The sequence below is a fragment of the Emydura macquarii genome, unplaced genomic scaffold, assembly GCF_026122565.2.
Source record: "Emydura macquarii macquarii isolate MOO-44397 ecotype Brisbane River unplaced genomic scaffold, CSIRO-AGI_Emac_v2 contig_587, whole genome shotgun sequence".
Lineage (NCBI taxonomy): Eukaryota > Metazoa > Chordata > Testudines > Chelidae > Emydura > Emydura macquarii.
The window spans coordinates 8,851,924-8,868,250 of NW_027130724.1; the positions used below are offsets into that span (position 1 = coordinate 8,851,924).

The 16,327-nt window shown below is 45.2% G+C and overlaps 1 protein-coding gene across 1 annotated transcript in view; it reads left to right on the plus strand.

The window, feature by feature from the left end:
• Positions 1-4,955, plus strand: part of IGSF22 (immunoglobulin superfamily member 22) — a 39,513-nt gene extending 34,558 nt beyond the window's left edge. Inside the window, exons 22-23 of the mRNA XM_067540638.1 lie at positions 141-467; positions 4,597-4,955. Coding sequence (XP_067396739.1) covers positions 141-467; positions 4,597-4,664 — 395 coding nt within the window. The 3' untranslated portion in view covers positions 4,665-4,955. The remainder of the gene's footprint in view (positions 1-140; positions 468-4,596) is intronic.
• The last annotated feature ends 11,372 nt before the right edge of the window (positions 4,956-16,327 follow it).

The following is a 16,327-nucleotide window of genomic DNA, read 5'->3' on the forward strand; positions in this document are numbered from 1 at the left end:
TGGAGTAGCTACTCGTGATTCATGCAAGTATGGGAGGAGAACCCAGAGCCCAGGAGGCTCCGACTGTCTGTCTGCAGGTATGCACTGCTGTGTTACACATTTGGAAGCAGGCAGTGGTGATCCCTTTGTTTCCTTTGTAGAGCGTTTCAACGTCAAGTTTAAGGAGTATCACGAGAGAGACTGGCGCCATGCCCCCCACTTCGTTACTCCGCTGAAGAACCACGCGGTGTGCCAGGGACAGGACTGCACCATGAGCTGTGCTTTCGTGGGCATCCCCCGCCCAGTGGTGACATTGTACAAAGGGAACGTGAACATCACGGCCAATTCTAAATTCTGGTACAACTCAACAAGTGGTGTCTGCACACTAATGATCCCCACCTGCAGCTCCAAGGACAGTGGAGACTACACTGTGGCCATTGAGAACGAGCTGGGCCAGGAGAAATGCAGCTGCATGTTGACTGTATATGGTGAGTAAAGTTCTCAGCCTCCGTCCTTCCTTGGCAATGATTCTCCACCAGCCATGTAGCTACTGATTTGAAATCTCTGACCACAGTATGCTCCCGTGATCCCTCAACGTGGGCAGGCTTACTGCACTGGGTGGGCCAATTTCACCAGGGCCCGATGAATTACATCAGCCTGGCCCCCTGAACACACCTCACTGGGGGGCAGAGGCCATCTTCCTCTGTGGGGATTTCCAGCCAGGGCGGGATAGCTTCATGTTACGCTGGGAGCTTCCCCAACAGCATTTATTGAGGGAATGCACTGAATGAGCACTGACCACTCTCTCCTCACTTAGCACCATACGTTTTCGAGCTTTGCTGTCCCCCATCATTCATCACTTCAACTTACCCTGCCTGTTGACTTTCCACTGCCAGGGCACTGTGTAGAATGTATGCTAGTTTCCACAAGCATAAACCCTGGGCTGAGTCTGACCCATCATGATCACCAGCAGAGCAGGTGTAGTTAGCTACAGATTTCTAGCAGTGTTCATGAAAGGCCTGACGAAGAGCAAAAATCACTTTGCCAGTTTCCATGAGAAGAAATTAAAGCCATGTTTACACTGTGGGAACTATAGTGGCATAGCTATGGTGCTGTAGCTATCCTGGCATAACCCCGTAGTGTAGACACATCGTACATCAACAGAAGAGGTATTTCCATCAGGGTACGAACACCACGACCCCGGGCACTGGTAGCTTGATCTTCCGCTGACCTAGCTGTGTCTACACAAGGGGTTAAGTCGATGTAGTTGCATCACTCAGGGTGTGGGTTTTTCATACCCCTGAGTTCCGTGGCTATGTCAAACTACATTTTAAGTGTAGACCAGGCCTTAATCACACATTCTGGTGCACATGACCTTTCTGCACCCATGTTTCTATAGCCTAATGCAGGGACTGGCCGCTCATGACAGACAAATTTTAGCATGGAGAATTACTCTGGATTTACTCTGTTGGAGCCAAGAGCACAATCCAGCCCAAAAATCTTTTATTTTCCAGATTTGCATTTACATGGCAGGAAGGTCACTGGCACAAATAAGAGGCTTGATTCTGCTATGCTTTGCACACTGTGTGAGCATTTTCACCAGTGTGAAATAGGTGTAAAACACTCCCAACTCAGAAGGGTAATGTTTCACATCCACTTTGCACTTGCTTTGCATAGGTGTAAATGGCTTCCCAAGGTGCAAGTCAGTGGAGAATTGAGCCTAAGCTGTTGGAAGAATATATTTCCATATCTGGAAACAGGCATACTTCTACCTTAAGTTAAAACAGGTGCAGCTGCCACTAAAGTCAATAGCAATTGCACTGAGCCGACAAAGGGCAGAATCACTCCCATTTAGGTCCTGTAGCAGAGCGGTATGAAATGCCATATTTTTGCTTGGTGAATGGAATCATATTCCTTCAAGAATTCACATCATGGATCAAGGGCAAACTGTGGCCATTTCTGGGAGCGTAACAGATTTGCACTGCACACATGGCAAACCTCCACCTTGGAGCAATTCACTCATGTGCTCTGAGGATATTATCTTGCCATTTTCACAGGGTATTCCTCCCCCCAATCCTCTCCAGCTCCCAGCCTCCTCGTTATTTCTCTCTGTTTTCCTGGTGGTGAGAATGCTCCCCACCTCAATAGGGCTTTTATCTTAGGTTGCAGCAGGATAGTTTGGATAGGAAGGGAATAGGCTCCCGTTGACTTGTATTTAGCCTGCGGGACCAAATAATTCCATCTGCACGTGGTGGTGATGTAGCACCAGGCCCCAACACCACATCTTGGAGATGCAGCATCATTGTGTTATGGTGCCCTAATTTGGGGACTCTCTAATTGCCCTGCAGGATGATCTTACAGAACACATTAAACCCAGGAGAATCAGCTGAGCCCCATTAATTTCAGCACAGGTGGCAACCCTCCCGAGGGGGTGCTTCATGGTAAACTTGACACTTCAATAAATAACCATAGGAGAATTAAAGAAAATTAAAGGCCTGCTTCAAATGGGGAATATTTAATATGAGGAATTCTCCATGCCTTTATTTTATATGGGACTGAAGTGCACTTCTCTTGAGCTCTGCTCTCTCCAAGCATAAGTGCTGATGCTTCATGGCATGTCATCGCTCTCTTAAATGAAAACTGAGAGACACATTACCCGGCAGAGCTTGGAAAGAAACTGATACAACACCCATAAGGAGAGGCTATATTTGGAGGGATCTTTCAGTGTTATTTTTGTATGTGACCATTGCTTCAGCACAGCTGGCTGACAAGTGCCAGTGATATCACTCAAGCTTCAGTTCGTTCTTCTTTACTGCTAATGGAAAAATAACTTGGCTTAAACAATGGGGAAGAATGATGGTTGCTCTCCATTTGCTATTCCAAATTTGAGTTTTATTTTCAGTTAGATTTTTTCCCTAGAGAGAGAGAGAGCGTGTGTGTGTGTATGTGTATGTCTGCGCAGTGTACACACATGAAGCACTCCCTTAGTTGAATCTGACCTCTGCTGACTTCACAATATAAAACTATGAATGTTTGCTCCGCTTAGGTGAAAAATGGAAGCTGATTGCAGCTCCCTCAATTTTTAGTAGTATTTTAGAGACTGATATAATTTGGTGCAGAAACCATCATCACTATTAACATTAGTTAGCTACCCCCTCAGCAGAAAAGAGGATTGAATGTGCTATTGAGGCCAAACTCTCCCCCTAGCCCACCAAGGGACTGTCACTTCAGGTCAGTGATGAAGCACATTGGCGGGGAAGTGTTGGGAGAACATAACACTGCTGCTCCCCAGGATGTACCTCTTCTGCAAATATATAGACTTCAGAGCTGTCAATCTGCCCAAGAACATAGCCCTCCTGAATAATCCTGGTCCTCTCCTATTGGGGGAGAGGGGAGAGATTCAGAGGCCTTCCACCCCAAACTCCATCCTCTCATGAATGTTTCCTCCTTAGGTCAGGTGTTAAAGTATTATTAAAACTCCTTAATAAGTCCCAAGGAAAGGTTAGAAAGTAGAGTCCAACCGCAGGGTTGGTTTCTCTTGCTAATCGTCCTTATCTAGGGTTAGGTGTCAGTGGAGTTTTCAGTGGAAATGGGAGAGGTCACAGTGTCTGCTGCAGGCTGAGATTCCATTTTGGGAGTAGGTGGAGGGGGCTGATTGGCCACAGTCTATGGGGTGGGGCTAAGGGACTATAAAACTGGCTTCTAAACTAACAGAGCTCACTCCAAATAGAGAGTTCAGTCTAGTCAGAGGTCTGCTTCAGATCTGAAGTGTTTACTCCAGTTTGTAGCAGTGTGTGTATGTTTGGGGAGGAGTTAATATAGCTCAGAAGTTCACCTCCACCTGGGAGTGGGACAAAGGCCAGAAGCTCACTCCAGTATGGAAGTTGGGTGTCGCTTAGATGCTTGCTCCAGTCTGGCAATTTAACGTAACTTGGGAGCTTGTTCTACCTTTTGGAGTTGACTCCAGCCCAGAGAGCTCACCACGGTTTCAGAAGCTTAGTTTGAGTTATGAGTCCAGCCCAGACTAGGGCCTATCGCTGGTAGATTTCACTTGTGGGTTTCAATTGTCTTTACCTGTGTGCTCCTAGCAATGCAAATGACTCTAGGATAAGGGGGGTACTCAAGAAGAATAGGAAATGTTCGAATGATGTGTGAACACACTGCTCTTAACTATTCATGGAGCAGACCCTCAGCTGATGATTTCTATGCTGACCAGCCAAGGGTCTGACTCCCATATCCTTAGAAATACAGAACTAATCTTCTTAAGACATAACTTGTTTCTCCTTAATTGCTGAGTATTAGAAAACTAGCGGAGTTTGAACTTATAGCCTAAGCCATTTTTAAGTTATGTGAATGGAAAAACTGTAATGAGGTGTATGGGGAAATCTTTCCATTCTTCACAGCTCAGAAATGGCCAAGCTCATTTTGTTCAGACTTCTAGGGGGGGAAATATCAGCTTTGAACTGAGAAATGCATTGATGTATTGGTATGTTTTTAACCAGGAAATATCTCAGCACTTTCCAAAACTACCATAGTAAATGATACAGTTAGTCAGTTGTCAGTGGTTATAATGATGCCTCTCTCTCTCTCTTTCTCTCTCTCTCTCTTTTCTTAAAGACAAAGATGATAAAAGCCTCCTGGACTCAGTGACTGAAAGTCTTCAGAAGTCAAAGCACATCATGTAATCAGCAGATCCAGATCCAAATTCATCCAGTTGAGCATGTGGAATAATTCAAACATTTCTCTGTAGTTTGACTTAGATATGCATGGCTCAAAACTGCAACTGTACTATCTTCTGTCGTGATGAAACCAAATGCTAAAATGTGGAACCTTCACTCTGCAGGGACAGTTTTGATATTTCAATACTTTCTTCCACATAGGCAGCATCCAAATGGTAGCGTGTGTGAATGGTAATATTTCCAATATTGGATGAAAATGTATCTTAAAAATAAAAGGAGCCAAAGATTGCCTTTCAATTTCTGTTCTGTTTCTTCTTTATCAGCCTGATTCTGCACCATTTAAAGTCAATGAGAGGAGAACTGGGCTATGTCTGCATTAGTTAATGTTACTATTACTGTAGTATTTAGAGGCCCCACCTAAGATCAGGGTCTTTTTGTGCTAGACACCGTACAGCCGTATAGTAAGAGACAGTCCCCAATCCTAAGAGCTTACACTCTAGTCTAACTAGATACAAGACAAAGAAATGAAGTATTATTGTCTCCATTTTATAGATGGGGAACTGAGGCCATAGAGATTGTGACTCACGCAGGGTCACACAGGCTGTCTGTAGTAGAGTCAGAAATAGCATCCAGACCTCCTGAGGCCCAGTCCAGAGTCAACCATAAAAGGAGAGGTTACTTATCTTGTACAGTACCGGTGTTCTTCAAGACATTTTGTCCCTATGGGTGCACCACATGAGGATATGTTTGTGCCCATGCACTCTTGAGCAGAGATCTTTGTTTTGTTAGCAGTGTCTGTGGGTCTGAACCTGCACCATACACTTCCTTGTGCTCCAGTATGAGGCATATAAGGAGGAGCAGACCTGTACCACTCCAGTTCCTTCTTAACCTCAGAGCATGGTAGAACTCCAAGGCAGAGGGGGAAGGAGGGTGGATGTTAGAGCACCAATAAGGAGAAAACATCTCAAAGAATGCCATTTCCTGTACAAGATAAGCAACCTCTCCTCCTTCTTTAAGTTATTGTCCCGAGGAGTGCTCCATGTCAGGAGATCCCTAGGCAGTACCTCAGTAAGAAGGAAGGTGCTGAGGACGCTGATTCAGTACAGAGTGTAAAACAGCTTCACCAAAGGCCGCTCTGGAGACATGTTTTCAGGCATAACATGGTGAAAAAATGTAAATGGAGGACCTGATGGCTGCCTTACAACTACCACAAGACAGACCTACCTGTAGAAGTAGAAGCGTTTCCAGATTTGATGCACTCACTACTCCATATCCCTTGCCAAGTCTTCACATGGGTCCATTCTTGACTACCTTCAAACCTGAAACAGCTGGGTCTCTCCCTGAGCTCTATCAGAGTTCACCTACCTGCTATCAGAGCATTCCAGGTGCCAGTTGAAGGATTCTTGGTCTGCACATACCCTATGACTGCAAAATTTCTCAAAGGCCTTCTTTACTTGTTTCCTCCAGTGTGAGATCCTAGTGCACCCTGGGACTTCAATTGAGTGCTTACTGTGTTAAGAGGGCCTCCTTTTAAACCTATGGGAACCAGTTTGTTTCTCCATTGGTCCTTCAAAACTTCATTCCTCTTTGAGATCACTTTGGCCTGGAGAGTGGGGAACTAAGAGGCCCCATGGCTGACCCCCACCCTACACAGTGTTCTATCCTCAGAAAGTTATCCTGTGTCCCCACCTTCAATTCCTCCCTAAAGTTTTATCAGAGTTCCATATGAATCAGGACATCCAACTACTGGTCTTTAGTCCCAAGCCTCACTCCTTGAGGGAAGAGACCAGCCTCCATATTCTGGATGTAAGAAGAGCTCTGACTTTCTACTTACATAAGACTAAGCTTTCAGGGATTCCTCCTGGCTCTTCAACTCCTCTGCTGAGAGGATGAGGGGTCACTTTATTTCCACCCAGATACTATCTAAATGGGTTCCAGATGTATCCTTGTAAGCTACAAGTCCTCTGGAATACACCTTCTTTCCTGAAGTCACTGCTCATTCAATTTAGGTTCAATCCACTTCCATAGCACTCCTTAGAAAGGTTGACTTATCTGAGGATGAAGAGGATGGTGGTATCTCCTCTATTCTCAGCTCCTGTTCTTCTGGTGGGTCTTCTTAAGGAAGACAAGGAGGGCCCTGAAGTTTTGGTGGCTGAGAATCTTGGTGGGTACGCTTGTGGGAGGGCATGCTGTAGACTTGGTCCCCATAAGGATTCCAAAAAGTCCATGGTGAATACGTGTAAGGAAAGGGAGTAAGGCCCCATGGGTGTTCCTGCCATGGTTAACGGGTCACCCATTGGTTAGTTCCTAGGGTCTTGTCCTCAGGCAACACCTCAAGGGATACAGACTGGAATGGGTAGGTGATACAGTCTTGAATGTATACTTCTTAATGAGAAGAAATGTTCTCTACCATGTCCACTGGTGGAGCAAAAAGAGTCAGTACCAGGGCTCAGCTTGGTATTGGGGGCCAATCCAGTAATCATGATGGTACTGGCAGATGAGTCTTTATATGAGGCTGCAGCAGTACGTGTGGATGTTGGTGCCAGTGGGAAAGTCCTCCCATTACCGCTCAGCAGAGGGGACTCGGGTTCCTCCATGACATGATGGTCCCCATGAAAGAGGAACCTGGAAGGCACCAGTGAGACTGGAGATGGTACCAATGACGAACTCGCTCACTCTGGAGAGACCTGGCTGAAGGTAGGCGGTATCAGGTGAGATAACTTCTTCAAAGAGTCCATGCTGTTTGAGGAATTCTTCTGTTTGGAAGTGTCCAATTCCGGTACTGACGGGTCCGCCGTTTGCTGTTTGGGGGTGGGTTTCTTGGCCCATGGCTTCATGGAAGGAGTCTTCCTTGCTGGTGCCAATGCCTCACTACCATGACCCATAGGAGCCTCAGCAGAACCTGCACTGGGATATGAGGTCCCTTTGCTCCCACTTCTAAATAGGGACCTCCCTTCTCTTAGTCTGTCTATCATGGGAGTGGTATCTACTAAGTTTGGTAGTCTTCTGAAAGATCAAAGCTGCCCCTGGATTTCTGGTTGATGGAGCCAGAGCTGATGTAGTGTCTGAAGCACTCTGTATGGCTGAGGCCAGTGTACTGGGGGAGAAAGGGACACCACATGTCTAAGGGAGCACTCCATAAGGAGCAGTTTTAAATGGTCTTCCCTTCGTCTTTGAGCTCTGCTCAAAGCCAGAGCAGATCTTACACTTGAACAGGACATGAGCCTCTCCGAGGCATCGGAGGCAAACAGAGCGCCCATCACTGAGGGGAAAAGACCTGTGACAGGTCTGGCAAGGCTTGAAGCCTGGGGTCATGGGAATAACCCACCAGGAAAGCAGCCAGAAGAGAGGACCTAAGGAAAAAAGGGGGCTCTGACCTCAAAGCAAAAAGGTGGGGGAGATCCCCCTCAAAACATAATAAAATGAAATGAAATAAACTACTAGGAAAACAAAAAGAGTGTAAAAGAAGGAGCTGCATCAGCAAGGTAGCAAGCAGACTCTACAGACTTCCGTCTTGAGCCCAGACATTTATTTGATCTAGCCCTAAGAACTAATAAACCATGATGGCTTCACTCACTGGCATTTTAATCTCATTATATGCAGCTGCCTGCCACTGCTGCTGGTGGTATGGCTAAAGCCAGATTAAGAATTATAGTACCTAGGAACCGCTTGAATTGATTTTGTGCCTGTTATTCCAGTTTAGCATTAATCTTTCCAGGAAACTGTTGCGAGATAAACATGACGCTGATCAGTCATGTGCTCCGACTTTTCCTGCAGGTTGCGAGTATTTGACATTCCAAGTGCCACCTGGAGTGTGCTGGCGAGTGGAGCAAAGGGGACACACCATCCCAGCAGGGCTGGAAATATTTAAAACAAATAGTTTGCAAATGAAAAGGCATGGTGCCTTCTCATGATGCACAATGATATGACAGTTACTTTGGAAACAATGCAGCAACGTTCCTGGGTGACGGGTTGCCAGCTGTCCAGTTTTTGACCAGAAAGTCCGGTTGAAAAAAGACCTGTCCAGTGTCCAGTGAGATGTACTGACTGGACACCAAAAGTCCAGTTACCGCAGGGAAGGGAGAAGAGAGGCGCCAAGTCATCAACCCGTGCCAGCCCCTGCTCAGCTGGGGCCACCTCCTACCTGCATCTAGTGGGCAGGCAGGCTCCATGTCAGGATCTGCAGCTCTTATCTCAGCCCCAGAACAGAGAGAGTCCAGCTAAGGAGAGGAAAGAGAGGGAGGTAGAGAGGATTTAGCAATGAGAAGAGGCATGGGTAAAGAGATGGGTGGGGCTTGGAGGAAGAGATGGAGCAGGAGCGGAGCCTGGGGGAAGCGGTGGAGCAGGGGACTGTGGGATGTTCTAGTGCTCCTGCTGTAGTGTACAGTTTTCAGAAATTAGAAAGTTGGCAACCCTGAGACTGGCTCATTCCCAACTGATGGGTCACTTTATTTGAGGGAGAGAGGATGTTGAGAGGGTGCTAATAGGATTTCTTTGGCTTAAAAGAGACTTGAAGAAAAGAAGAAATCTCTGTTAAATCTTGTTTTCTGCTTTTTACCAACCTGACAGGGAATTTTCACATAGGTTAATGTGAAAGACTTTAGGTCTTGGTCCTGCAAAGAATTATGTATGTGCTTAACTTTTTAAGCATGTGAATAGCCCATTGGAATTAAATGGGACTTGCATGCTTTAAATTGGCAAACATAAATAATTGCAAGTTTGGGGCTGTATTGTACCAAAAAAAAAAAGGTTCCACCAAAGATGGCATTTCCATAGGTGATAGATTATAACGAGGCCAAACTGGCTAATTCACCACATAAAATATGGCTAAAAATACTGGGCCAAATCCTCAGATGGAGTGAAATGGTATAGCTCCATTGCATGGAACTACAACAATTTACACAAGCTGAAGATCTGGTCTACTGATTGGAGTTACACTTCAGTTAAATTGAAGTAGCACAATGATGACTCCAGACCTATATTTCAAGACAAAATGGTCCTAGAAACAGAAAACAAGCAGAAAGTAGTTTCAGCTATGTAGTAAAAATATCAAGTAAATTAATATTTTATTTATTGTTACACATACAAGAAATTAGAGGAAAAAATACATTCCTAATACAGAATAATAGTAAAATTAACATAAAAATGCATCAGTCAAAGATCTTATTGAGTGGCCATACCGGATGTGGTGACTTTTAAATTGATGGCAAAACTGTTAAGTGCTAGTAACTTTAAAACATGGCTAAATGTTGACACTGTGAATGGACGAGGGGAGCAGCTTGATTTGTATATTAAATCTTTAAATATACTTTGCCTTTAATTCATCAGAACACAAGAGGCTCAGTTCATATAGAAGTAATTGAGATTAACAGGTCAAGACTTGTGGCCTGATCCTGCAGTCCTTACCCAAACAAAACCACTTATCCCCAGTGCTTAATTTGTAATGAAAGAGGTGCTGGGGCTCAAGCAACTAGACACTGGGGCTGAGGCAATTTTTTTTACATTCTACTGATGCAGTAAGCCCAGAGGTTCTGGGGCTATGACCTGCCAAGCCTAGAGGTGCCAGAGCTCAGCCCGCACAAGCCCTAGCATAAATTTAGCAATGCTTATCCCAATGGGATTTTTTCACTGAGGGAAAGATTCTGCTAACCTTACTCACAGTAAATAGCACCATACTTCGTGAACATCCCTATCTGGGAAGCAAAATGGGCCTACTCTTGCATCGGCCCTGAGTAAGGACTGCAAGTTTGGGCTCTGGATTTCTAAATGGTCCTGATTCAACAAAGTAACCAATGTGGGAGTGTTTTTGGTTTTTGATTTGTTTGGTTTCTTAATCAGGTTACCTTAATTGTTTCCTTATTGGTGCTAAATTTCCTATGGTGCTCTCTATTTTACTGCCTGTGGGAATATAACATAGGCCCTGATCTTGCTCCCACTGCTGTGTCACTGAAGCAGAAGCAGATCCTAAATCCCCTCTTTCACAGAGCTAGCTGCAAGGGTTCTGAAGTAGTGAATTATCACTAGCCACAGTACCTCAAGCCTGTACTTTACCCACCTTTTCTTTTTAATGGGTTTATTTCTACAGCAATTTGGTGTCACCACAGACGCAATACAAGCCATTAAAAATTTTGGCATTTCAGTCTACTGGCCACTTTTTATATTTTTAGTTTATCTATAGATATATAGACATAATTTTTATATTTTACATTAAAAGGAAAAAAAATACATCATCAACAAAACTTCCTCCAAACTAAGAAAATGAAAATCTATCAAACATTTAAAAGAAACAATAAAAATTTGCATTGTATTTGCCTCTGAGTTCATATTAATGTAAGTTTTACTGCTTGAGAATTATGGTCCATTTCACATGTATTCACCCATTTTTAGAGTTTAAGCTCTTCAGCCTTCATTTGTGATTGTACAGCACCTAGCACATCATAAGTGCTACTGGAAAAAATAATAATTTACAGTTGGGGTCCTGATTTGAAATCAATAGAGTTATGCCAATTTATACCAGTTCAGAGATCTGATAATATTTTGGAGCCATAATTCTGTTCATAAGTTTGTTCTGGATCCAGTGGCTGTTCATACAAACGCATTCTCACATGGAAAATTGTATACATCCTACCTACAGGGGGACAGGAATTAACTCCAAAATGGGCATTCCATCTCTACTGGCTTTAAAGCCAATGAACTTTATGATCAAAGAAAATTTAATATCCCTTTTGTAAGTTCTTCCTTAAAATCTATTTGACTTTCCACAAAAGAAAAGGTAAACAGAATTTTTAACTTCAATATTTTCATCAATAATCAAGCTAGAATTAGAACATTTTGTTTTGGCTGGATCAGGTTTATTCTAGCTCATTCAGAGATGAGCCTGAGCTGCAAAATTTGGATGTGGTGGTCACATATGGGGTTTTGCGTCTGGCTTTTAGAAATGACCATTTACAACGCAGGGATCTGAATTCAGACTTATTAAAAACCCCTTCCCTTGAAGCTCGAGTGTGTCTGGGTGCAAGGTTTTGGTTTGTGCCCACCCCTAGTAGATAATGCAAATAACTATTTTGCATTTGCTTTCCATCTGATGCAGAAATCTAACTGAAACATGAAAAGGCATTTATTCATGTCATTTTTTTCAAGTGAATTTCTGCAGGTTCCTAGAAGCATTTTTATTTTTAATACTATAGTATAATAATAATAATAATACTTAGCACTTATCTAGCGCTTTATGCCTTCAAAGCACTCTACAAACATGCACTAATCCTCACACCACGCCTGTGAAGCAAGTTAGCTTTTTACAGATGAGGAAAAAAACCACACAGAGTTAGATCTTCAACTGCTGTAAACTGGTATACCTCTATTGACTTTTATCAGAATTACACCCATTCACACCAGCTGAGGAGCTGGTCCAGACATACCAAGGCCATAAAAGTAATTAATGTTAAAGCCAGGATCAGAATTTAGGAGTTGTAGACACCGTGTCCTGGGCTCAAACAATTCAACTCTGCTGCCTCTCCAGATAAAAGAGCAGCTCTCTCTGCCAAAACCAGCCAATGCACCCAAAATAGAGAAAGATATCTGCCCATGAGCTCTACATCTGCTCTGTGTTTTGACCACTTTCCTCTCCAAGCCAATAAAGAGCTACGTTAGAAATAACCAGCATGCCTGACCCAGAAGCGTACCAGTCCTTCACTGTCCACACACACACACACACACATCTAGTATAGTCCAATATGTTTTCAGATGAAATTAAAAAGATTTTTAATAGTACCCCATGAGTTACAGCATGATTTCTTCCGCCATTCTATTTCAATGCTGGAGTTAAATAGCTCTTAACCCAACCGTTCTGATCATTGTTTCAACACTGTGGAGAAGGAGGAGTGAAAGCCTTCAAGTCCTCCTTCTAAAGCATATATTAAATATTAAGGGCCCATTGGACCCAATTCTGATCTCAGACTGGTGTAAGTCAAGGGTAGCTTAGCTGCAGTCTCCCCTGCAGTCTCACCCCTGCTTCAAGAGGAGCTTTTTGTGAGTAAAGGAGTTCAGGCTTGATACCCATATATGGTAAAAGATAGGCAGATCAAGTATATTCAGCACATTCTTAGTCCCTCTGAATAAGGAGTTAGTGGAGCTGCTGGCACTTAATGGTGAGTACAATAGTGAAAGCTGTGGTTTGTAACCTCAGTTCATCACAGACAAGCATTCCAGAGGGCATTCTGAGTACAGCGTATAGCAGTAGTCAGTTATTTTTTGTCAAAGTCCAAATTTCTTGGTCAAGGTATAGTCAAGGTCCAGACTCCAGAGAAATTAATTTTAAAAAATACCAACAATGATGACAAGTAAATAAAAAGATTTCAGGGTCTGTTCTAAATCGTCTGGCGGTCTGGATTTGGCCCACGGTCCACTTATTGACTCCCCTGGTGTATATAGTGTGTAACTACTGGATGCCTCTTGTGCTAAGGAACTACTACTTCTGGGATCAGGAATACACGGCTTCTGCTCCCTCTCTGCAAATTGTATCATGTCCAGAGGGAACAATGCTCCTTTAAAGTTTTGCTTCTGAAGGGACAGTCTGTGTATGTATTTGGAGTGAGGTGGAGGGAGGCAGGAACGTGGAACAATACCTTCACAATTAAAAGGCAAAGCGAGACAATGGGAAAGACAGGAAGGAACTGGAAAAGACTCAGACATTTATGTACTCTCCATTCCTATTTTACTACCTCCCAGATTGCTTTCACTGGTGTTAGGGGAACAGTTTTCGTCCCAGGAATAGTATCTAACACAGACGCCCCCCCCACCCCACCTCACCCCACCCCCCACCATCAGCAGCTGCTCAGTGTTTCCCAGGATTAAGAAGAAGAATTAGAGCTGTGTCAAATCTGTGCCCATAGTAGCTGGCCTCTTCCCAGCAAGAAAGACTCTCTCAAGGAAAAGGGTTTTGTTCAAGTAATGTGGATTAAAGGGTGTGGGGAGGGAGACAGGAGAGCGAGAGAGAGAGCGAGCGAGCAGGGTGAATCTCTCTAACAGCCTGAGTCTGTGATGCCCCAAACAAGCAACACTCAGCTCTCGCTAACGTCACAGGCTAGGGCCACCGCAGCAGTGCATTTTACAGTGCCCATGCTCAAATTACACTAACTCCCTCATGTCACCATGGCAGATCACCTATTAAACCATCTGCTATCAGAATCAAGGCCTGAGATGGGCAGAAAATAGTGAAGCAAGCTGAAATGAAAAAAATTACAGACAAATACTTGAAACTTCTTCAGGAAACTGAAGAATAATTGTCTCTAGAAGTGAAGAAGGTGAGACCATACTGACTCAGAGAGGAGGAGGTTATGATGTTAAATGAAGGTATCCATTAGCTCCTTTACTTAGCATGTCTTTCTTATAAGAGGGGAAAAAATCCTTGGAGAAGATAAGTGAAGAATATGCCAACGTGACATAGTCCAAGGGATATTTAAATGAGTCTTAAATTAGCCAGTCACTTGGATTCTGCTGGCACTGGCTCCAGCAGGCAGGTACAGTGCTGAACATGCCTATTTGCTCTAGCTGGCTCTTGGTAGGACAGGAAGAGGTTTGCAAGCACCTGGTCTGTGTAACAGCAGGTGACATCCACAAAGAGCAGCAACGCAGTGTCCAAGCTGGGGGCCACGAGATAAGCAAAACTGATGAATGGAGATGCTGCTGCATGCCTTCTAGAGCTGGTGACGCCAGCAGGCGCAAGCCCTTGAGTGAATGAATACTGCCAATGTTATGCAACAGCATTAGAGGGAGGAGATTACAAGGACTTGTGCAATTTACAATGCTTCCCCCCTCAATAATGCAGCTAACCTTGCTGCTGTATCTTTATAAAGCAGCAGATGATTCTGGAGGGTCAGTATTATTAGCCCCAGCTTTTTGCAATGACTCTTACATTTTCTAAAATATGTAGAGTTCTTGGAAGGAAGGCCCAAATCCTTAAAGGCATAGGCATGCGCACGGGGTATGCCCAGGCACACCCGAATGCAGGGGTATACTACATATCTTTTTTATCCGGCCCGCCAACCTTTTTGAAGTGGCCGTGGCGGAGTCTCGCTGTGTTCAAAGCTGCCGCCGAAAGAATGGAGAGCGTGCGATTTTTTTGGCAGACGGAGCTGTGAGCCATGATCTGCCACCGAAATACCCTCTCTCGTATCATTTTTCAGTGGAGACCACGATGCAGCGAGAATTCCGCCGGCGGGTAATTCAAATGTTGCCCGCCGGCGGAATTGAGTTTGACACCCCTGATAAACATTCCCTGGGGGCACACCCTAAGGAAAATTCCCTGGGGGCACACCCTAAGGAAATGTGTTGCGCACGCCTGTGGTTAAAGGCACTTAGGCTTCTAACTCCCATTGAAGTCAATGGGTATCAGGAGCCTAAATAACACAATGGAGGATCTAAGCTGAAATACCTGCTCAAGATACTGAATCCCACAATGTAGGATTACTGATGGGTGAAAACTACCACAGTAAAGAAAGTGTGGGCATTCTCAGTGCCAGTGGCTCATCTCACATGGCTGACAATACTTCCTTCTGGTCCTGCCACTCTTGCTCACATAGAATAGTGCCTTACTCTGCCAGTCGTCCCATTGATTCAGTGCCAGTCGTGTACGGAGGGAAGGTGGGGGCCATTCCCCCAGGTGCTGGCCTGGGGAGAGGGCGCTGGCCGGGTCCTCAGAGGAGGAGCTGCCCCCCTGCTGTCGCAGACGGCCAAGCTTTAAGATCCCCGGTGGCTGCACTGACCCCAGCAGAGGCCTGCCAGTGGCCAAGGGCTCCCACTGCAGGGGGAGCAAGCGTCCTCCCAGCCCCGCCGCCCCCATGCTGGATGCAAGGAGGGAGCCACGGGGACCCTGGCCACGCAGGAGCCAGGCAGCCAAAGGTGGGGCTCCAGGGCAGAGCCTGTCACTCCACCCCCCTCCCACCAACCACAGGGCAGCCCAGGGGCATCTGCCCTGTCACTCCCTCTCCCTGCCACCCCCACAGCGGGGGGGAGTAGGAGAGAGTGGGAAACAAGCCTGCAGACCCCCACTATCCCGCCATTGCCAACTGGGGGAGGGAAGTCACAAATGTAAGTATTGGCCCCCGGGTGCCATGAACACTTCACTATTCAATGCTACTCTGTGAGCTAGATTGTAATAGTAGCACCAGTGAAGGAGAAGGAGGGTTTGTAGGAGCACTTCCCAAGCCAAGGAAAGGAGCAGAAGCTGTCCACTGTTGTTAACACTGATGCGGGGGGGGAGGGGGGATGAGGGGAGGGCATGATCAGGGATCCCTTATATCACAGCAGCCCTCAGCTACCAGAACTATTGCCCTGGACCACTGGCAGCCAGTATAGATTAGAATAGCTTTCAAGCCACTTTACTTTACTCTAGAGCCTGACCACATGGCTGGATGGCTACGGATTTGGCGAGCTGCAAAAAATCTCTTCAAGACACCTTTGTCCTCTCTCCAGCCTGTGCTATGCACTCCTTGGGTGCAGCAGGGAATGGAGGCCCACGTATTTTATGGGGGGGAGGGTGTCAAATCAAAGTGGAATTACATTTTCCTGAACTGCAGCATTCCCAGAAAAGACTCCACAACAATGCTGCCCCTTTGATGTGATCGGGAGGGAAGAGTTTGTACGTAACATAAACTCAAAGGGCTGGTTGA